This window comes from Mus caroli, chromosome 15 (assembly GCF_900094665.2).
Source record: "Mus caroli chromosome 15, CAROLI_EIJ_v1.1, whole genome shotgun sequence".
Lineage (NCBI taxonomy): Eukaryota > Metazoa > Chordata > Mammalia > Rodentia > Muridae > Mus > Mus caroli.
In genome coordinates, this window is record NC_034584.1 from 37,124,365 (window position 1) to 37,148,383 (window position 24,019).

At 37.9% G+C, this 24,019-nt stretch overlaps 1 protein-coding gene across 4 annotated transcripts in view; it reads right to left on the bottom strand.

The window, feature by feature from the left end:
- Nucleotides 1-24,019, bottom strand: part of Angpt1 (angiopoietin 1) — a 233,575-nt gene that overhangs the window by 82,441 nt on the left and 127,115 nt on the right. For all 4 annotated transcript variants that reach the window (XM_021183365.1, XM_029469438.1, XM_029469437.1 and 1 more), the window contains 2 exons: nt 14,631-14,786; nt 3,568-3,689 (listed from right to left, as the gene is read on the bottom strand). In XM_021183365.1, the coding sequence (XP_021039024.1) occupies nt 3,568-3,689; nt 14,631-14,786 (278 nt within the window). The remainder of the gene's footprint in view (nt 1-3,567; nt 3,690-14,630; nt 14,787-24,019) is intronic.

A 24,019-nucleotide genomic window follows, 5' to 3' on the forward strand; every position in this document is an offset into this window, starting at 1 on the left:
TACACAGAGAAACCCTGTCTCAAAAAACCAAAAACAAAACAAAACAAAACAAAAAAAACCAAATATAAACTAATTTGAAAATAATACTGCTTTCTAGTATCGGTATACCCTACATACTTCAAAACAACTATCGTCTATTTAATTTTAAGCATTTATTTATTTGTTTTTCTACATATTTACTGGGGCTACAGATCAAACTCAGGTCCCATGCTTGCTAGGCAGTTTATATGCCACCTGGCTACATACCCAGCTCTTCATTATAAAATAGAAATTGTAAGTGTTCTTGCAATGCAGCTTACCAAGTTAAATCTTTAAATAGAGAAAAGCTGTGTGATTAAATCCATACACTAAAGCATCCGTGTTAACTCTGAGGATGATTCAAACCTTCTGTCAGTCTAATGACTCTAATCTAGTAATTCGACAATCAGTTCTATCCTAAAAGTGAAGGGCACATTGCTTAGTTTAATAAAAGAGTCTTCACCTAGCTTATTAAGGTGGAAAAGCATCTGGTTAGAAACTTACCTGAATTTAGGAGCAGAGAGTTTGAGTTTATATTCTCAATGTGTTTCTTTAAATCTACTGAAGTTATGACTCCGGAAACAAGATGGTCAGTTCTGAGGGTCTGGAGTCAGCCTCACTATGCTAATATCAACCACAGCTCCCAGAGCATTGCTTTACTGAAATTGACTTGCTACTGGGATTTTCCTGACTTCTCAAGGGCATTTTTTTTTTTTGATTTTTTGATTTTTACTCAAGTTTATTTTTTTTAAGTGGTTTTTTTAATTAGGTATTTTCTTCGTTGACATTTCAAATGCTATCCCAAAAGTTCCCCATACCCTCCCTTGCCACTCCCCTACACACCCACTCCCACTTCTTGGCCCTGGCATTCCCCTGTACTGACACATATAAAGTTTGCATGTCCAATGGGCCTCTCTTTCCAATGATGGCTGACTAGGCCATCTTCTGATACATATGCAGCTAGAGACACGAGCTCCGGGGGTACTGGTTAGTTCATAATGTTGTTCCATCTATAGGGTTGCAGACGCTGTTAGTTCTCTCAAGGGCATTCTTATGAAAATTAAATTTTAATAAATTTTAAATATCAATAAAAATAGCTGCACAACCAAGTTTAACATATAAAATGCATACTTAGTTGGACAGGGAGCCTGAAAAGCCGTGCTTGGGAGAGAACACTAGTGAGGAAAATACTCACAGCCCTCTGGCTTAAGGAAGAAAGGACAGGAAGTGACCTGCTGTTGCACATGGCATCTGTTTGTTTCCTTTACTTTTATATTAGTCACTTCTCTTACTGCTGTGATGACATACCTGACTAAAGCCATTTAGGAAAGGGTTCATTTTGGCTCCTGGTTCCAGGGAAACAGGATGTTACGACAGGGTCTAACAGTAGTGGCTTAGAGACAAGGGATCACATGGCATCTTCTCCTGTCTAGAGTCCGTGAGAGGCAAACACTGGGATTATCTGGATCCCTCCTTTTTGCTAAGTCTAGGACAGGAGTACCTGTACCTGGCATGCTGGTGCCCACATTCAGGGTGGCTCTTCCCTCCTGCTTTAAATTTCTCTGGAAATTTCCTCACAGACAGCCCAGAGGTATTTCCCCTACGTGACTGTAAATCTATCAAGCTGAGAATGAAAATTAGCCATTTCCCCCAATCCTCAGGCTAAGGCTGCTTCTCCTGACCAGTTTGCCCCTAGAACTACCTCTTTGTTGGTTGTAACAAGTCCATTATAAGTACTCTTTGGTTGTTGTGAAATGAACTAGTTTTAAGTCAACAGAACATAAGGTTTTAACCGGCCCAGTAACTCATGTGACCTTTCTTCAGTACTTTCTTTCATTTGTTTCTATAACAGATATTTCATTTTACACTTTCAGTAAGTTTTCAGATAAAGTCCTTTGAACTTACTTTATCTTTGATCAGCCCTTTTTCATCATTTAGTGATAAGTTTGATATCTATATATAGATATATATTTGTATGTGTCTGCTATCTATCTATCTATCTATCATCTATCTATCTATCTATCTATCTATGTATCTATCTATTCTCTTTCTAAAGATCCTAAATATAATGACTCAAAAAAAAAAAAACCAAAATTACATGCAATTGATCTACATATTCAAAATTCCTGGACAGAGATTTTGAAATACATTATTGTAAGTGGGGTTCCCTTCAGCAAGAAAGTTAAGGCATTTGGTGGTAACCCTAAATTGAGGGTGACTGAAGTAAAGCATACCTGTTACACACTTGCATATTTCTGGTTATCGTGGGACTGTGTTGGGATAAACAGTAATTTTCAAGAGGCTTTTCAATTTCAGAACATTTCATCAAACAGCCAGTTCAGGGTCAAGTGCTGTCAAGTTTATTTATACTTAAATAGTTTATCCCATATCACCCTACAAGAATAAATAAATGTAACACTTGTGACCCCTTGCAGATGCTAAATCAACAGTCAGGTTTATTTTATTCGTGCAGAAGTTTGATTGTAATCCTTGGCATTGAGGTCTACTCTTTGCTTGATGCTAAAAAAGCCTTTAGGCTGTAGATCATGAGGTCTTCTGTGAGGGTGAAAGAAGAGAACTACCAGCAAAGCAAATGGATTCCATTCTTGCTTCCATCAATAGCAAGCTGTGTGACCCTGGGCAGGCTACTCATTTGGTCTGATTCCCTGGTCCTTCTGCAGAGGAGGAAGGGCCATAGTCCTGCTACATGCTCCCCTGGCCTGGAAAAAGAATCTAGACAGCAGAGTCTAGCTCCAGCAGATAGTGGTATTTAGTGACCACCTATCAGGACAGTTGTCTTTACTGAATGCAGTGTAAGAGCTAAACCATCCTGTAGACAATCAATATTCAGAAGAAAATGCAATGAAGTGAACGGCATTTATTCTATAGAAGATGGTTCTTTGTGACAAGCACAAATCATCAGTACTAATGACATCAAAGTGAGCTAGTTTCACTGTCCCACCTTTCAAAATCTGTTATGTTCCACTGACCTGAGATGCCTGATATGAGGATATCTATCAATCAATGAAGAAAATTTCTTATGTCAAATTTAAATGACTTTAAATGAAAAAAAAACTCTTATTAGTTATTTTATAGGCAAGTATTTTCTTAGGAAAATTATAAATCTGCTTTCCTGTAATCCAAGCTCTCTGAATTGAATTGAATTGTGTTTTACCATGATCCGAAGAGTGGAGTAAATGACTGGCTGAGTAATAATCCAAGAGCAGCTGTCCATTCTTCTCTCTAGGGTTACAAAGTTGGTGCTGATGAAGAAATGGCAGTCTATTTAGCCAAAATGGCAAAAAATTTTTGTATATATGGTACTATTTGAAAAATGGCCCGTGGCAGAAGTTATGACTGAGGGCTAAGCATCTCGAGATGGAATCAGAACACAGGCCCGATGGTTGACACATTGGCTGGACCTGCGTCTTCCTCTTCTCTTGTGGATATAGCTTTTCAGTTACCTCAAAAGAAACTTTCAGTTGCCAGTGAGATCAAGGATTTCAAGAGGTATACATAAAAGCATTTTCATAATAAAAGAGTCCTTACCTGTTTTTTTCGTGAATCTTCAGGATTTCATTCGTCTGTTGGAGAAGTTGCTTCTCTAGCTTGTATGTTGATAATGAATTCTCCAGCAGTTGTATTTCAAGTCGGGATGTTTGATTTAGTACCTTGAAACATTTTTGAAAAATAAAATTTCAATCACAAAACAAGTAGCAAAAAATCCTTGAGCTTTTAAAATGGGTTTTGTTCTTAATATTTTTCCGAATGACTTAGGCATATGATGGTCAATCTATCAAATATTGCTTTGTAAGTGGAAACACAGGCAGATGGGAACTAAGTTTGTTTGCATATTCCAATTTTTATACCCTTACATCTTAGGATAATATATTTTGAAAGTTTCCTTTATGTTCTGTCCAACATTTATAAGTGCAAGGTATATTATTAAAACAAGATCTTGATATAACAGGTCATTTTGAATTAAGAGATGTATAATATGTATCTACTCAAGCCTATCACCTTACTAAATTAAACTAGAAATCCAAACAACTCTTGTGTTAGTCTGGGGAGTTTTTGACCATATTTATTGGATGGCTGTCATGGCAGGTAGTTCATTCAAGAGAACTTTCACATACTATTTCATTTATTTGACAATCTCATCTGTTGGCCCTGTTACTTTGTAGATGAAGACACTGGAGTCCAGTGTAATCCAGATTCCAGATCTGAGTTTCTAAGCCAAGACTTTCTTTGAGTGCACAGATTTGCACAGTCATCTGAGAGGCTGCACTCCAGTAGTTATTGGAAGGAAAGCTCACCATTCAGACATGAAATTGTTAAGAAAAGATCTTGCTATTGTTTCTCCACCTGCACTGACTGGAATCCTCCAACGAGTCACAAAAGATCTACACTTCTACTCAGAGACTAGTAGGATAAAAGTCTGTAACTTTTACACCCAACTCTACCATTCTCCAGGCAAAGACAGCAGCCTTAGAAGTGGTTTTCAAATGGTGTCAACATCTGCCCTTCTTTTTCTCTATCCTCCCTCCCTATCTTTGCACTAAGGAAGATTTTAAAAAGGGGAGGGAAAGGTTATATTGGCTTTAAATTCTCCTTAAATCATTTAAAATCTTTTTATCCATCATAGTTTACTTAGATCTACTTATTAAAAGGGACACGAGAAGTTTTTGTTTGTTTTTTGTTTTTAGGGGGGGTTGTTTTTTGTTTTGGTTTTGTTTGTTTGCTTTGTTTTTTGCAGTGTCACTATCAAGTACAGGGTTCTGCTGTAAAACTGGAAGTGTTGGTGTGTTCCTCCACCTTTGCACAGGATTAAAGCTGGGATTGGATCTGGATCTTTGGAACATGTACTCAAACTACTTGGTTGAGCTATGACTGCAAGGCACTTGGGCTCTGTATTTGTATTAGGACAGAGAAGGAACTAGGTTGGAGGTGAGAGACAACACCTTCAGATGCCAAATTTAAAGAGGGGCTTCTTCTAACCTAGGCAACCAAGCTAAAGTACATGGTATACATTTGTGGAGTACTTCAGAGCAGAATTTTTAAAATTCTAACATATCCCATAAATATTAGATGAAATCATTATTATTAGTCTATGGAGTGGTTTCAAATTCATATCCATGGAAACATAATATATAAACAAATCATAACCAGTTAACTATTTCAAAGTATAAATGTCTCATCTTGCCATTTTCTACTCCTTCTCTAGCATCTCACTCCTTTCTAGGCTATGAACAGTGTAAGGCCAACAAAACCACATAGGACTGGAGTATTAACTTTCAAGGACTATATTTACTTTATAATTACTTCTCTGTCTATTGACTTTAAAACTTTGTCAATAATGCATTTTTCCTAAACATATATGAACTCAAAGATTTTGACATTATGCACAATATTTGCATAAGCTCAAAAGGGACAAAGTGCCAGCATACTGACATTTGATTACTGTTAGATGAGCAAGTTTTCTTTAATAATGTGACCTTACTAGGTTGAACACACTCAAGGGTGGACCCCACTCACAAGAGTAGCTGTGCAACATTACAAGTACACTCAGTGGGAGAAAGTAGAAAGCCCTGAAAGCTTGAGACAGGTCAAGGGAGAGGGGAAAGAAAGGGGTGGTGAGGGAAGGGTGAATATGATCAGAATATATTGTATGAAATTCTCAGAGAATTAACAAAAGTATTATTTTTAAATTATAGTCCTTATTAGTTTATTCAAGGAAAAATAGAATTTGAAAAACATGGTAGAGAATATTAAGACTGAGGCTACATTCAGCAAATAGTTTACTCAGGTCAGTTTCTGGTTTCTTTGCTTACGGAATGAGCACTTATAAATATTTCAAATGAGAAGTGAATCACTTTGTATTTCTGTGTGACGACCAGTACCGTGAATGAGAAGACACACAATGCTTATGTATGAGTAAAAGTTAGGCATGGCATCTCATGGAATGAAATACATTGCTCACAGGTACATCAAACCTGTGTTTGCTTTGGTTTGCCATACTCTCTGAGGGCACATCATGTTGGTTGGTTTCTGTCAACTTGACACAAACCTAGATATATTTGAGAAGAATTATTTCTTTCTTTTTACTATTTTTTATTCATGCATTGTGAATTTCACATCATTTACCCTGATCCCACTCACCTGCCTGTCCCTTCATATCTACACTCTGCCCCTGAAATATCCTCCAAAAAAGAAAAATTTAAAAACAAGTAAAGTGTTAAAAAATGTTTTAAAAGATATAACACACACACACACATACATACACACACAAACACACATCTCATAATGGAAGCTGTGGTGTGTCACTGAGTGCCCCACAGTATACCCTTTTGTCCACATATCTTTACTTGCTAATGTTCATTGTATTGAGTCATTGGTCTGCTTAGAGGCCTCTGGCTTCTGCTATACTATATGCTACACTGGATCCTCACAGGGACTCTTCTTGAATATCCTGTTGTTGCCCTGTGTCATTGAGATTTTGCAGCTTTGGATCTGTAGGACCAGCCTCGTCACATGCTCCAGCAGTTCACAGATGGGATCAACTTGAAGCATTGGATCTGGGCCTGGTCGGTAGCTGAGTTTGTCAGCTGGCAAGTTCTCCTGCACCCATACCATCAGACCAAGTTCTCCAGCACTGTCCCAGCTAGCTCACCCAGTGCCACAGCTGACAAGGGACATGGCCAGCTCTCCTGCTCTCACACTCTCGAGAACAGCTCATCTGCTCTTACCGCACCCGGCAGAGTGATTCTTAGTCAACAAAATGCCTTTCTAAAATTGGCCTATAGAGAAGTCAGTGAGGTACGACCTTGACTAATGTTTGATGTGGGGACCCCAGATCATGGTGGGCTGTGTCACTCCTTGGCAGGCAATCTCAAATGTTATACGAAAGCATGATGAACAGCCCATGGAGGGTGAGCCAGTAAGCAGCACTCCTCCATGACCTTGGCTTCAATTCCTGCCTCCTTATTCCCGCATTAGTTTCTATTCTGATCTTGCTCTATGATGAAGTATAACCTGAGAGTTTGTCAGCTGAAAGAATTTCTCCCTCAAGTTACTTTTGTCATGGTGTTTCAGCACATAGAAACCCTGAGACACACCTTTCGACACATTCAAAGACCAACATTTTGGCTTTTGAAGAATAATCTACATTTTTATCCATGTTCTCTGGAAACAGACTAGAATCATTATCTGGGATTAACATTGAGGCTGCCTGTATCTAACTCTTGCAACAACAGCCAGTATTAACTTCTTGTTCTCCTTTGCCTCTAGTCTACATTATCACAGAGCAAAAATCCTTCATGAAAACAAGTCAGATAATGGCATTTTCCATGTTGAATATGTTAATGAACCCTCTCTTCAGTTGGTTGACATTTGTAAGAACTTAGTTTTGTAGTAACATATTTTTTACTCTATGATCTCTTAGTTCTTGGATATCACTTCTGTCCCCCATTTGTCACACTATGGTCCATCTACTGTCTTTCTGTCAATTCAATTTGCCAAATCCTTTTTACCTCAAGGTCTTTGTATCTGCACTTCTCTCTGGTTGAAATTTCCATCCCATCCCATCTGATGAGTTAGCTTGTTTTCATACTCAAGGCATGCTTAGAAGTATGTTCTGGCCATGCCTAGAAAAACATCTACCTCCGTTCTCTCCTGTAGTTCACCCATCTTGCTTTCCTTCTGGAATCTCCATTGCTGAAGATGATCCTTCTTTTTTATCCATGCTATGTTTTTCTGCTACACTATGATTACACAGGGCCTGCACTGCTGTGTCCAGAGTCCTGTAGAACAAAGTCATGCCCACTGGAATATTCAACTATGTGCTGGCAGTGCACAATGGGTTGTTTGCAAGTCAGATACTGATTATGGAAGGTAACAGCCCCACAGGCATAGTTACACTCTTACAGGCCAAATTTGAATTACTGGGCATGGAAGAAGAAAACAGACCAATCCTAGAGATCCAGGCTAAGGGCTGGTCAACTTAGTTTAAGCACAAATGCCAAACTCTTCTTTTCCCATCATCTTGACTCTATTGCTGCTTTATTTCAAGTCACTCCACTGATGTTTTCAAACAGGCTTGAAGTTCAAATCTGGGCATGCAGGGGAACTGTAGAAAACTATGATAAATTGACCACTGCCTTGCATGAGTCTATGAAACTTACTGTTGGCAATAACTGAAGTATTCCATTAAAATGACAAAAGACATTTCCTTCTTAGCTTAAACACATCCCAAAAGCACATCCCTGGGAAAAAATGTTTAAGAGGAAAGGGGAGAAAAGGAAGAAAGGAAAGAGTGAAGAATAAATGCAATCAGTCCCCAAGGACCAGTGTCAAAGCTTAAATTTCCCAGAGTTTTCCATAGGCCGAGGAAAGTAAGATCTGAAATGGAGGATTTATGTAGTTTAAAGAGCTTAGCTCTTTTTTTAAAAAAAAATTAAAAAAATAAAAAGTATTCACTTTGTAGAGAAAGTGAGGTAAGAATTTTCAGACAGCTTCTTGTCATGCTTTTAAGAGTATTTCATTTCAAATCCACACTAACTGAAAGGCAGTTATTGAAAGAGAATACAGAAACCCCAAAACAAAATACCTTTTTTATAGCACATTGATCTCGGGGCCATTGATTTACTGTGGGGTTTTGTTTGTTTTGTTTGTTCTCTCTCTCTCTCTCTCTCTCTCTCTCTCTCTCTCTCTCTCTCTCTCTCTCTCCCCCCCCCCATAGAGGAAAGTGAACATCTAGGATGGAGTGATATGGCCCCTAGTATCCTGCCCGCATCCAAACACCTTACATGACTAAGAGCAAGATGATGATTTGCCTGCCTCTTGATGAGATGCCACATGAAGTGAGCAACAGTTTCCTTAAGTGGCTCTGCTTCTTACCTCAGCTCAGGAAATCCTTAACACAGAGTGACTTCTGGTTTAAACAATAGAAGTGTTGGAAAAACAAATCAAAAGCTATGCCAAATAAACACTCTGGCAATCCCAGAATATGAGAGATGATCGAATGGTTGTCTAAGTAGCTTAAATATGTTATTCTTAAGGGGGGAGGGGGCCAGAAAGAAAAGAGAAACCCAAGTTCACTGAGCCCATCAAACTTGGAAAACAAATTATCTGCAAAATCATTTGAAAAATTAAGGAACCTTGGAAAAATATTGTTAATATAGGTTATAGTAATAGATATTTAATATTGTATAAAATTGTAATGTTTTATATTTATGTTATATATGTTTATATTAACCTTCCATATCAATATTTGTAATGTTCAGAGTAACCTCATTATATTTGAATATAATATATATTGAATAATATATATATTGAATACTAATATATACCATTTATAACCTAACAATGTAACTTTGTGCCATATTTAAAATATAATAACTGCATGTGGCTATGGAATTTGGTAAGTACAATACTTTTTAAAACATGCAGATATTGTAGGTTGAATTATCTTGTTTATTAGAGTGAACTATGTAGCTTCTCTAAATATAGAGTCTCAGTTCTTCCTATAGACTTATGTAACTAAGAACCCACAGCTTCTCTGCCTAAGAAAATGCCATTTTGACCATTAACTACTGCTACCAACTGTTGCCTTTCCAGGCATCCTGAGGTCTTCAGTTTGTGGCAGATGATGGCATCATCTGATCTCTCCTTATTTTACAAATCAAATTATCACAATAAGGCAGGAAGGGGCCAAATTTATCATGTTCTTCATAGTACAAAAACCTACATTGGGATGATTACTCCTGCAGCCCAATTTTTTTCAGTATCTTACTTTTCTTTGAAGTCATACTCAGCCCATCAGCTAAGTTTTTAGTTATATTACTACCAACGCAGCCTTGGATCAAAATCCAAATATATTACAATCAGGGTTGTTAATTACTTAATTAGAACTTACTAAGGTTTTGATATACATCATGTTCTACTCCAAATCCCAGTAATAGAGCTTCAAAAGAGGAAAGAAAATCCTTACTTTCCAATTAACATGTGTTTGAAGAACTAGTTAGATTTTTTTTTTTCAGTCAATAGCCAAGTAGTAACTATCTTAGCTTGGTGAGCCGTCATTATTTGGATGTAAAATGTTCCCAAAAGGTTCATGTGTTTGAACATTTGGTCTCCAGCTGGCAATGCTGTTTTGGGAAATTATAGAATCTTTATGGCTTGGGGCCTCAGTGGAAGAAATGGATCCCTAGAGGTAACTCTTCATGTTTGTAGCTTGTCTTGTTTGTAGCCTCAGACCTTTCTGCTTTCTGATATAGTTAAACATGAGCATTCCCAGCTACACACTCACAATGTGGCCTTCCCCACATCATGAATTTTGTACTCTCAAACTGTAAGCCAAAATAAATTCTTACTCCCTTAAGTTGTATCTGTTACATATTTTGTCACAGTAACAGGGGAGGCAGGCAGAAACCCTGATATCTAGGGCATATTGTCTTTACTATTACTCTGGTATAACCACCCCAATGTGAGAACAGTAACACAGCCACATACAACATATGCATAGATAAATGTGGCTGTGTTAATGCAGCTTCAAAAAAGAACACTTGTCAAATTGAGCCAAAATTTTCCGAATCTTCATCCAGCACTTTATGCAAATTAATTACCAATGTATTTTCCTTATAAGACCCCCTCGCTAATTTATTTCACCATCATTTCAGCTAGTTCAAGGTTTAAAGTTTATTCAATTATGTCCTATCAAGGAAGACAGTTCAATTTTTAGAGCCAGCCTTTGATGGTAGACATAAGAAGAAACTTATTGACTAGAGATGTGCTCTTTCAACTGACTACATCTGAACTGCTTCAAGTTTCTAACTGTGCTGTGGTGATCCATGAAGTTATAGTGCTTAGTGACCTCTGAGAAGCAGAAGGGAAGTGGGATTAAAAGTGCAGGGAATTTATTAGAGCAAATGTCTATGGAGGGAAACTTAGTGGGAGGAGCCAGAAATGGTCTTCAGATTGAGATCCAGGCTTTACCCCAGTGAGGAAGAGAGTAGGAGAAAAGAGTACTCAGTAGAAGTCTTAGTCCTCAAGACAGCTGTTATTATATGCAACAAGTGATGGGAAAACACTAGCCAAAGTCATGTGTCAGCAAAGTTCTAAAGCTCCTGGGAAGGATGCTAAGTATCCTGCCACAGTGAGTCATTGCTTAGAAATGGCTGTTGAGAATTGTGGTCTCTGCACCAATACCTGATGGGCTTGAGACTACAGCAGCTGGGGTCCCTGTTCTTCCCACAACAGCATACTCAAAAGGTGTGTTTTAAATGTGACAGAAATTGGAAAAAGAGAATTGATCTAGAGACTTTATACCACCTTAACTCAGTCAGTGAACATAAGGACTGCTTATTGTGACATCTTGCCCCATGGAAATATGCAAAATACATCTGTTCAAATGACATTAAATTCTGTTTCTAATACCATAGTGCTGGAACTATTGGAGACTAGAGGAAACTTGAGATAGCCATCTAAAGACATTCCCTACAGTTGACACAGCTGGCAGCTGGCAAGGACAGCTCGAAGGCTGCATGTGATGAAGTCACTGGCACCTGAGAGAATGAATGATGTATGTGTGGGAAGGGGGAGACTGCCATTCCCATAAGCAGCAAAGCCATGATATTACATATAAGAGGGGCTCAGTAGTTTTAAAAGTATTGCTGAGTTAAATCTTGTTCTCTGTTTGCACCCATTGATGATAATCCCATAATCTTAAAGAAAAAGCAGAACCACAGGAGAGCGATCAGCACTGGTAGAAAGATACTCATCATGCAGATTTTGACACCAAACTGCTTCACTTTAAATTCTCACTTTAATGGTCACTAATTCTTTCAGCTAAACCAACTTTTTGCATCATTCTTTATTTTAGTTTCTTCATCTTCCAACAAGGAATGAAAATATGACATACTTTATAGGACATATTTGCTTATACTAGTTAATATGTATGTAAGATTGCTTAACATTGAGCCAAGGGGACAATTAAAAGTAGAACTTAATTCAGTTTGTTGATCTGATAAATTCCCTCCCCTGACACCAAATTTGCCTGAGGACAAAGTGAGAGTGAGATTGCACAACAGGAGGGGCACATGAATAATTCATGATCCTAACTCCTTTATACAAAAGAGGAACTTGAAGAGGCAGGGATGCCTGATATGTCTGAGTGAGTGCTGTTCTCCACTGAGATAGGGAGAAGGAAAAGGCTTTCTCTGGTTTCAATGTCTCATTAGCGCGCCCATGGCCAGCAATCTTTTCTAGAGGTGCTCATCCCAGGACCCCTTTTCTGATTATAATGTTCATTGGGTGTAGGGATTCTTTATGCCCTGCAGCAAAACCAAGGCCTTCCTACTGCCTTTGAAAGTACAAATCTAGAAGGTCAACAGAGGACTAGTAAGCAATAAGTAGCTTATCTTTATAAGATCATCATGTGAGAGCCAGGGTGCACAACGGGGCAAAGCTCTTGCTACATGATCCTCAGATTCTAAAACAGCCTGAAGTCAATTTTCAGGAAAGGAAACCACAAACGTGTGAAACCAAGTTAGGAGGATATCAGAGCAAAATACCAGAGCAAACAGGAACTGAGCAGAAGGCTCCTTCAGCTCTTAAGTGAATCCTGTAAAGGCACTGAGTATTCATTTTGTAAATGACTCTGTGGCAGGAACAGGGTGCACTTTCATGGTTAGGTTGAAGCAAAACACACACAAGAGTTCAAATGTACACCATGTGAATACACACTTGATAAAGAAAAGTTTGGAGTGTAAACACCAATGACTACCACATGTTCAAAGGAAGATGAGAAGAATGCAGGGGCTTTACTTTGTAAAGCACAAGGAGGCCTGTCTGTGCATTCTCTTGTCTAATTGAGTCTGGTTGATAATTCTGAAGGATTTGTGATTATCTTTGAGTTTGTCTATGCTAAAAATATTCTTGCTATATGTAGTAAACTTTAATTGGCCTTTATGATGAATTTTCAGAGTTCTATTTTCTCTTTATTCATTGCCTTCTCTGTACTATCTTTCAGAAAGTACATGTTTCCCAGTCTTTGGAACATAGAATAAATTGCTACTTTTAAAAACTTGCAAAACAAAAATCTTTACAGATTGAAGATTAAAATATTAACAAGACTATTTTTTTCTCCACCACACCAGCACTTCCTTGATGAGAAAAGAATAAAAACAATATCAGAGAAAGTTTTGGAGTGACATAAAAATAAATAAAGATCCTTGCGCGCGCACACACTGGAGTCCTCTCTTCTACCACATGAATTCTGAGACTTGAAATCATGTCCGTAAGCTTGGTGAAAAGCACCTTACACTATTGAACCATCTCACCTGCAAGTGTTTCAGGGTTGGAACTTGTGAAACTGTTTGTTGCAGGCAGTAAGCATTCGGCATTAAATAAAGTAGAAAAAAAATTTCATTGTGTGTAATATAGGAAATCAATATTTTATAAATCAGCATGCTTGCTTTACATGATTATAAATGAGTCAATACATATCATGTTGTTCAGTTATGAGATCTAGGTCCCATTCCCTGTATTTCCTGTATATCTGATAGTAGTCTACAGAAAAAAAAAAAAAGTGTTTTTCAAAATCCAGGCAATTTATTCCTCCATTGCAATCAGCATTTAAGTTCTGGTTTCACTAGTTGATTATTAGTATCATTAGTCAGCGAAAGAGATATGAAGACTTTAGAGTTCAATAACTGTGTTAGTGAGAGAGATCAGAATATCTTCCTTACCTACATTCTTTAAATGATTTTCATAAATGTGTGTGAGTTTTAATTTTTTTGGTTGTTTTGTTTTGTTTGTCTAGGCAACCTGTATTTCATACAAACTGTTTTCTCTCTACAAAGCATCTTTGCCACTTCTCTTTAACTATTAACATGATTTACAACATCACTGACATAGATTAAATAAAGTAGAAATATTTTCACGTGCAAATTTCTTGCCTTGATAGAAATCAGCTACATCAGAATCGAGCCACATCTCATTCCAAGTTTCAGAATGGTATTACAACGGAGTCACACTGTCCACAGTCAACTGCACTGAAAGGCCATCTTCCAGTGCATTGGACACTACATTTCTGACAGTGCATTTGACACTATACTTATGACAGTGATAATTTAAAGGTATCCTTACTTTGTACTAATTTCCACTCAAATGTACAGGTTTATGCAGACTCATGCTAATTCTTGCTCAGAGAACCTGAAGCTTTCCTTTCAATTTACTGGTATCACAGATGCCATTATCAAGAATGCATTACCAGAGATAAAGCAAGACAGCTCAGAAAGCTCGTCAACAGTCAACAGTCACCACGTGACTATTTTGGTTTACACAAGTCATATCACAGTTGGTAGCTGCAGTGTTTATTTGAACTTAATGCTGATTAGGTTTTTTTCCCTGCTCTCTTTTTGCAAACCTAAATATACTCCCCCTCATTAAGGCACTCATAGCTTGTCAAGCACTCGTTGTTGTTACCAATAAACAAAAATGTATGTTTTCCCAAATCTCATGCTGACATATGCTCTTTGTTTATGGACTAGATTAAAGACTATTTCTAAAATAATCTTCTTGTTGAGTATGTGACTCTGGCCCTGAGGACATACCTGGGTCTCAACATCTGTCAGCTTTCGGGTCTGCTCTGCAGTCTGAGATAAGAGACTGGTTCCTATCTCAAGCATGGTGGCCGTGTGGTTTTGAACAGCATTCTGCTGTATCTGGGCCATCTCCGACTTCATATTTTCCACAATGTAATTCTCAAGCTGAAAGAGATAAAGGACAAGGCATGTTAGATTATAAGTAAAGCCTCCCCTGTTGGGGCATGCAGTGTTTACAAGGACAAAACAAGACACAGCTGGCAGAGTAGCCATCTGGCAGAGAGCCTCTGCATGTTGGGGAGTTGAGGAATGAAAGCAGAACACACACCAATTCAGCTGCTAACATGCTCTGGATACACAGACACATGGTAATCACAAATCATAATGAAAATTTTCACTTGGATCCCACTTTCCTGTTGTGGACATAATCTCATTTAACCCTCACTGCAAAGTGCAAAGATGTGAATGAGGCTGTCGGCTCTCTCTCTCTCTCTCTCTCTCTCTCATACACACACACACACACACACACACACACACACACACACACACACACACAGCCAAGAAAACAGAACCTGAAAGAGCCAGAAATAAACCAGTGAATGCAGGAAACTTAGCAAATAAGCTAAGGGTAAATCTTATTGCTTTGGTCTACCATGTTGACTACCCACCTCAGAAGAATTTAGCATCCTGTCTCTGTTTCAGGATCATAAATAAAGGCAGGTCACACTGGGAGAAAAAGACAGGAAACAGGAGAAGGGCAGGCATCCATGAAAAAAAGCCTTTGAAAACACTGAAACATCAACAGTGATGTACTGTATGACCTGCAGAGCCCAAGAGCTAGCTTTAAACATTCTCCTTGCTCCTTTAAAAGCTCAAAAAGAAGGCATTAAAATTGCAGTTCATAAAACACCATTTGCCCTTCTTGCTGTGGGTAAAATTTATTCCTTTATGATACCATCTTAGAGAACACAATGAGCATTAAAATGATAGTACCATAGGGGCCAATGAGAATAATTAAGTGACTGACTGGGGTGGGGGTGGGGGACTTGTTAGGCACCTGGGAGAATGAAACAGCATAGGCATTGCCTGAAGAATGCAGAAGCCAGCACTTCCCTGTCAGTGTGCTTAACTCTTCCCACCCCCCTCCCCACTACAGTGTGGTGACTGCATTTTATTACCTAATTTTTCAATGGGGAGCCTATGTCCCAGAGACATCAAATCCAAGGCCACACACCACACACACAGTCAGACTTGGACTTGAGCATGGAACTCCTTAACTCTCATACAAACACTTTTAACCACTTGGTAGCTCTGCCAAATCTTGCTTAGCAAGCTGAGTTTGAAATCATTAACAGCTATGTGATTTTTATTGATTCAGTGAACTATAATACATGCATAGTGTAAGTTCTATTGTATCATTATCATGCAATAAATGGAGTCTTAAGTGTAAAATCCCCTCTGAAACTTTGGCAGTTTCCTTTCTAACTCCAGCCATTGCATTTTTCTATTTATCTAACTTGACTCTGGTCCAGTTGAACAAGAATGAAATCACTTATATGATTGGTGATAAATTCTGTATTTATATTTTATCAATGTAAGTCTACCATCCTTCATTACAAATGCAAATTAATTATAAAGTATCTAAACATTACTTTAACAAAATATATGGCCTCTGGGTCAAATCACGAGTTTATTCTCATTAAATTACCTCATTTCAATGAACAAAGGCTTGCTTAGAACAGTGAGACTCTCTCATGTTGGGTTACATATTCCTAATGAAGGCCTTCGTTGTCATTTGGGAAATTATCTTTGCCTCTTTCAAGAGTTAATGCTTTGGGTGATTAAGCTATCACAGTTCTTGAATATGTTCATGTGTGAACCTGGAAAACTACAGTGCTTTGCTTTTAGTTTGCCATACAAGTTACTCAAACATGGAAAAGTATAGGAAGCAATGCCATTTAGCCCCAGTTTCACAATTCTTTACAAGAGAACCTCCTTTGCCCCTGGGATTCTTAAACTAGCAACATAGATGCTTGGTACTGTAGAGGTTCAATTTTGCCAGCACAAAAACAAAGTCAGCCTAAAAATAAAAGCAATGTAGGGGATGAAAAAACAGACAGAAAGCTGAGAGATGGGGGAGTCAGGTGATACAGATAGACGGAATGTTCCTAGCCACTGGATCTAGGCATGGTTTTAATCAGATTGACCTCTGGACATCCACTTGTAAGTTGCATGATCCAATAATTTCCCTTGAGCAGCTAAGGTATTTTTTTCCTTCAATCACATTGATTTATGCCTTAGCATAATCAAAAGATTATTGGCCTACTACACTTGATAGATGTGTAAAAGAAGCCTCTGACAGGCAAACATTAGTAGCCTGATCCTTTGTTGCCCAGGAAATTTGGGGCTTTTATGGAAATTCTATAAAATGGCATCTGAGTTACCATTGTGAAGACAACATCCATTTATAGCCCACATTGATAATCTGTCTCTTACATGGCAAACTTGAACTAAGCTCTTTTTCTTTATAGGATAAAATCGTACAGTGTTAAACTCAAAGAAATGTCCTGTGCTATGTTGTTTTAGAAGTGGAACAATGAAAGCTTAGGTACCCAACTCACCCGCAATCATTAAAACTCCACTTTTTTTTTTTCTTTTGCACTTTTGGGTTAGCATTCTTAACCATTCATCTATCAAGCCAGAACTATCTGGGGACCTTATGTACTTTACATTTAACTACAGATTCTCTGATTATTTGTCAAAGCAGCAGGAGATTTTCAAAATGCAGATGAGGCACAACATTCTAGAAAATTCCAACAAGACAGACTATATTCTAAAAACTGCCTTATAGCTCCCTGACTGAGCTAAGGAAGAAGTGCTTCTTAAAACATTGTCCATGCAAGAACTTCCTCTATGAAAACTGCTTGGAAATCATTTGCCATTAAAGAAGGAAGCAGAGACAACATGGAAATTATTGGTGTCACTAACACATTGTCTTAATTCACCTGGTTGATAAGTAGGAAAAGGACTTCCTCAGTTTAAAAAAATGTGATTTACAAGCTATTCCAACATTACATTGTTCCCGTAATGGCAGGGGGCAAAACATTACTCACTCAGGCAACCAAACTTGTACTAGTATGTCAGATTTCATGGTTTCAAGAAATTCAAATAATAATTTGACTTTCTAAGTAAATTTTCTTCTACTTCTGAGAATGAATTCACCAATCATTGGCCTCCATTACATTTAATGATTGATAATAATAAAATATCAGGGTTTTTTTTTTTTTTATACAATTGTCTCACAGAGAATGATTGCCAGTGTTTGTGTTGTTACAGACATGAAAGCAATGAGGTGCCCCAGGCATTGTAGAGAAGGACACACTGGGGTTACACCAAGGTTCAGCTGCTTTGTGATCCTATTGACCGGTCAAATGTTGACCACCACTCTTCACTACTGAGTTTTTCTATGAAATGCTGAACTTTAGATCATCAAATCAAAATGACTGTGTCATGACAATGTCTATCACAACCACAGGGAGCCTCCCAGTTCAGCTGTCTCTGGTGTAGAAATAAAGTATGCCCCCCACCCAAACAGAAATCCTCATTTAAGCTTCTGGGATGCATGTAACTCGAGTTAATTATTTTTTAATCAAATGGGGCTGCTATATCCAGCACTAACTGCCTTTTAGTTTGGAAAGTAATGGCACTCTTAAGTAGCAAGAACCAGATGCCATTGATTTAAAGGCTGAGGGGGAGGCTGAAGTCAAATATACAATGTGTGATGAATACGAAGCCTGCTTTCATCTTATCTCTAAACATTCCTCTAGATATAGAACTGTAAAATCCATGTCCATGCTCCCAATCAGCCATGTTCAGGAGGGATTTGTAACAAATTTGATTGTCTTCATCTATCCTCTGAGGGCTCTAATATAGATATTTACAGAAAAATAATGGCCACATCAAGGCTTAGTATTTTAAAAAACAGCTGAGGGGTGAATTTTAGCTGAGATGTCACGAACCACAAGAGCTGATGAATAATGTGGAGACATTTGAGTGATAAAGGTATTTGTCTTATTACCACTGTCAGTGTCTGCCTGCAGAGTTTTATAAAGAATGGTCCAACAAAGGAAGAAAGGGGGCATGCAGAATCTGGAGCAAATATCGAAATAAAAATCAATGATATTGCTTAACGTAAAAAGAATAGTGTTAACTTTATAAAGTGATTTAGTATTTATTATGAACTTTCACAAAAATTCTCTCCCTAGATTTTTCTACTAACGCTACAAAGGAAAAGCTAGTTCCATTTGCTTGTTTGAGAAGCAGAGGCCTTAGATGACTTGATAGAAATCGAAGTAAGCAAGGTCATCTACCTCCTGATGTTCCTGTACCCCCCAGAACTGTACACACTGGTCTCTGGTACATTGGTCGACGGGATGATTAATTTCACTGGTAGCTCATGAAGATCCATTTACTTGTGATCTATTTGGAAAAAGAGTATTGGAGGGTGATGATTTTCGCCCAGCTTTCCTACAGAGGCAGCCAAATGATTTTAAGGTGGGCTCAGAGGCCCTAGGCCCAGGTATCTGGAGAGCTTCATTTGCCAGCTATATTGATACAATTGTCATATCATGTTTGTTCTGCCCATTGCGTTATTCAGAAACTGTGTAAACCATACCAAGAGAACAAAAGAGCATAAGAAGCTTCTCCTGACGCTAAGAACGTTCCAAGATCTATCAGCATGTAACTCCTTCAGTGCTCACGATAGCCCAAATTGTGCTATTTTCTTAGTTCACGAGTATGACTAAGGAAGTACAGTGAGTTGCTTAGACTCTATATGCTGATGGCGAAGCAAGTCCATTGCCTTGAGTGAAGGCCAGAAGAGCTAGCAGGTTTTACTCTCTGAGTGAGGAAAAATCACCCGGTCAAAAACCAACACAGGGCCACCACTATCACTGACAAATTATTTAGCACAACATATTTATCTAAGGAATATGTGAAATAGAAGACAAACAAATACTGGGATAAAACTTGTTCAAGACAATTTTGGCATGTGTAATTTAAATAGTGTGCAGTAACTGATGACTATTATATTCTAAGAAATAAAGCAGTTGGTGGAAACGCATAATACCCAGTTAGCTATCAAGTCGTTAATAGTATTTTAAAAGATGAAACATTTTTTTAAAAGTCAAGGTTACAAGTTATTTTAATTTCTTTATAAATTACTTGTTTGTATGCAATGGCTAGCAGAGAAGTGAGAGGCAGGCTGTTTTCCATCGTGGCAGACATGAACGAAAATTCCTTAATAGGCTCAAAATCTTTGTTAATTCATGATCATGAGGACAGCCTCAGTGAGATTATGACATTTTTTGAATGTAGAATACATTTTCCAGCATGTCTGTTTTCAAAGAGTCTCTTCAAGTGACTTGCTCAAAGAATATGATTCCTCTATGTAAGCCTTAAGAAAACAATATTTTAAATCCTATAAAATCTGACAAAGGCATGTTGGCTTAAAATATGTTATAGATTAAGTGGACCCTCATTGAAACAGGGTGCATATGGTATTACTCAGTTATGGCCAAAGAACCATGGAACAAAATAGATGAGTAAATATGGGAAAACAATAAAAAGGTAAAGCACTTCAAAAAATGCCTTAAATGTTGATGGTTTTATCTAATACCATCATTTCATAAATCAGTGGCAATATTGAAAACTCAGCTATATCTAGGTTTATGGTCTTATAAAAAGAAATGGCTAAGGGCAACTATATTATTTGAAGGAATTTCTGCTATTAGATTTCCGAATATACAACTTAACTTTTACTAAGTTTAAGATAATTATCTTCCTAGACCATAGATATATTTAGCTAACATCCAAAACAGTTTCTCTCCTCTCAGTTGCTGTGTTGGCCTGTGTCTTGACATCCATCCTGTTAGTATCTGAGGCTCATAGGATAAGAAACTTCACTTTATTGACTCAGTGAGAGAAGTTCAAAGAAGTTATAGAAAACAAAGTGGCAGAGATCATTAATGTCAGATACCAGGTTGCAGACAATTTGTGACTGGGAAAATCAGTTTTATATTTGAAGGTTGAGCCAGTATTGACTCCCATATTGTTGTCCCACCTCACATGCCATATTAAAACCTGGCTCCGTGGCTTGCTTTATGTCTGCTGGTTGCTGGTTTGAGTCTCACATTTCAGAATGTCAATGTTCATGATCTAGACTCAATGTTTGCTTCTTGGCATTAAAGTCTTTCAGATTCTCAGTCATTGATCCCTATGAAGGCACTGATTGATTCTTATGCATCACTCCATGAGCAGCAGAATAGAAATTGATCTCTATAATTCTTCAAGCTCATCAGAATTAGATCCCATGTTAGTTCAGTGTAGATTAATCATATGTGTGATAAGTGTGTACTGTGAATTAAGCTTGTGCCCGACTTCACAAAGACAGAATCCAGCCCAGTGGGAAATAAACATGTACAAGTATACTGCCAGAGTTTACATTTGAACATCTACATTTCTCTCTATAAACATATTTATATCTGTCTACCAGAAACATATTCCTACATATTGATATTTAAAATGTGAGTGAACATTTGTTATATCACCCACAAAGAAGTATCCGAGTATTACTGAAACATTAGCAAAAGACTTCAAAGAACACCACAGAATCCTGATGAACAGATGCTCTTGCAAGAACTTTGATAATTGATATTTTAAATCAGTATTTTTGTTATTTTTGTGCTTTTGACAGAAAGTCATTATCCATTTGTTTAACAAAAAGAGAAATTACCTGAGTCCAGCCACATTTTATTGTCCTAGAACCTCTTTTACGCTCAGCTTTTCACACCATGAAGATATCATAGTTAAGAAATCAGTGTCTGCTTAATTTTCCCTCTGTATATTTTCAAAGGGCGATGATATGTGAACAGCATCTTAAGCCAAAAAGGAGTCAGATAGCTGAAGTTTATCCCAAGTCCAATCATTGATATACCCCACAATCTTTAGCGAGGCATTCAAAGTATTTGAGTGTAAGATCTTCATCTACTAAACAAAAGACTACTAGAGTTCTTCCAGTGCTTCCTGGGGTTTTCACATACCTTTCTTTAGAACTCCTGTTGTGAGATACGAGTCTGTACAATTTCAATTAGTTTAATTTATTATAGAAGAAAGAAGCAGGGATGAATCTATTAATATCTATAAAATGTGTCCTACCATGTCCTTATTGGCACTACAGAAGCCATGGTACCAGAAACACAATAGAAAAGCCCTGTGTCAACTCCTCAGAGCAGGCACATCTGTTTTAAGATAAAGAGTAAGAACGTCTGAATCTCTTAATCCCCAGGCACCATCCTGTCCAAAAGACATTCATTGTCCTTTTCCTACACAATGTGTTTTTCCTTCTCTCTGTGTGTGTGTGTGTGTGTGTGTGTGTGTGTGTGTGTGTGTTTATCTCAATGAAAAATACTACTATACCTATCTGCCCTCTGAGCCACAGGCAATCCTCCTGTCAATTCTTCATTTTCTCCAATCAATCTCTTGAAGGTAGCCTGGATCTGTGCTCCCACTGGCTTACTCCCTACATTATCCCTTTATCCTCACAGCCTTCAGCTGAGGTCAGACTCATCATTTTTCTTCTAGATCTGTTAATGACTACATAACTGGTCTCTTGACTCCAGATTTGCTTTCCTCAATCCATCATCCACAGTGTAACCAGAGGGGGTCTATCTAAGCACAAACTTGGCCTTTTCATTCCAGGCTTAAATGCTTTTAATGGTGTCTGCTATCTGTCAGTCAAATCACATCACTTTAATCAGCATAGTTTTTTATTTGATTTCTTTGACTAATTAAATTTGTGTATGCATAATATGTGTGTGCAGTATACACACATGGAGCTGTATGGGTGTGTATAGAAGCAAAAGTTGGCTGTCAGGTGTGCTTTCTACCTTGTTCCCAAGAGACAGGATCTCTCATTGAGTTTGGTGCTAAGGAGTAGCTAACAATCTCCAATCATCCCTCTGTGTCTGCCTCTCACAGCATTAGAGTTATAAATGTACGTGCAAACACACATGGGATTTTATATGGGTGCTGAAGATTCAAACCAGGGTCTTCATACTTACATAGCAAGCATTCTTAACCACTAATTTACATCCCTAACACTTTAATAGAAGATTCTTGATACTCTGGAACATGTTTTTTCTTCTTACCTCAATCTTACACTATAACGCATCAAATCTCTGGCTATTTATTGCTCACCAAATATTACTTTGTTTTGCTCTGCAAAATGTTTTTGTAAAAGACCTTGACTAAAATTTTTGGTCTACCATACTTCCTGTTCTTTTGAGCTAGGGCTTGTTGTTGAAAACACAATTCAATTTTCTCCTCTATGAACTCTTTTGGACATATAATAGTATACAAGTAAAAGATGAGTAAATCATTAAAATGCACAAATGAAACAATATGAGCCAAAATTTTGCAGAGATATCATTGAATCCATTTTGTTATTGACTATCTACTTCTGGGAATGGGGCCTTTCCTTAATTGTGGTTTATATATCCAGCAAGGCTCCATTGAAGAAAAATAATATTTACTTTGTTTCCTTTGCAAAGTGCTTATAAGTTGGAGATAGCTTCTTGATTAGGAATGGTGAATGGGACAAATTCTCTCTCTCAGCACCGCGACCATGGCTAGCTTGAACATACTCTGTTCATATTGCCACAGTCTCTGGGATTTCATATGTGCATCAATCTGAAAGACACTGTTTCCTTGGAGTCTTCAATCTTATTGGGTCTTACAATCTTTCCACCTTCTCTTCTACAGAGCTCCCTGAGCCCTGATGAGAGGTGTTTGATGAAGACATGCCATTAGGATGGAGTGTTCTAAATGTTTCTCATTCTTCAATAGATATTAAACTTCTATATATGTGTATACCCATATACATATACACATTGACATACACATACATATGCATATATGCATATACACATATGTGCACACATATATATGTATACACATATATATGCACACATATATGCATACACACACACACGCACACACACACACATGCCTGGAAAACCTGAGAGGTGGAAAGTAAGGAAGGTCACCAAGAGGCTCTGACCATACATGGGGAACTGTGATTGCTAAAGCAAACTGACTTTCCTAACCACCTCCTGGAATTTGCTTCTCCGGAAATCAAGTGATAAATCAATAAGAAACCAGAATGCCACTGAGGCCACACAGGGAGGACAGGAACTCGATGCTAGATTTTCAATATGATTCATGTTCAAAAAGGTATTTTCCAAGCCGGGCGTGGTGGCGCATGCCTTTAATCCCAGCACTCGGGAGGCAGAGGCAGGCGGATTTCTGAGTTCAAGGCCAGCCTGGTCTACGAAGTGAGT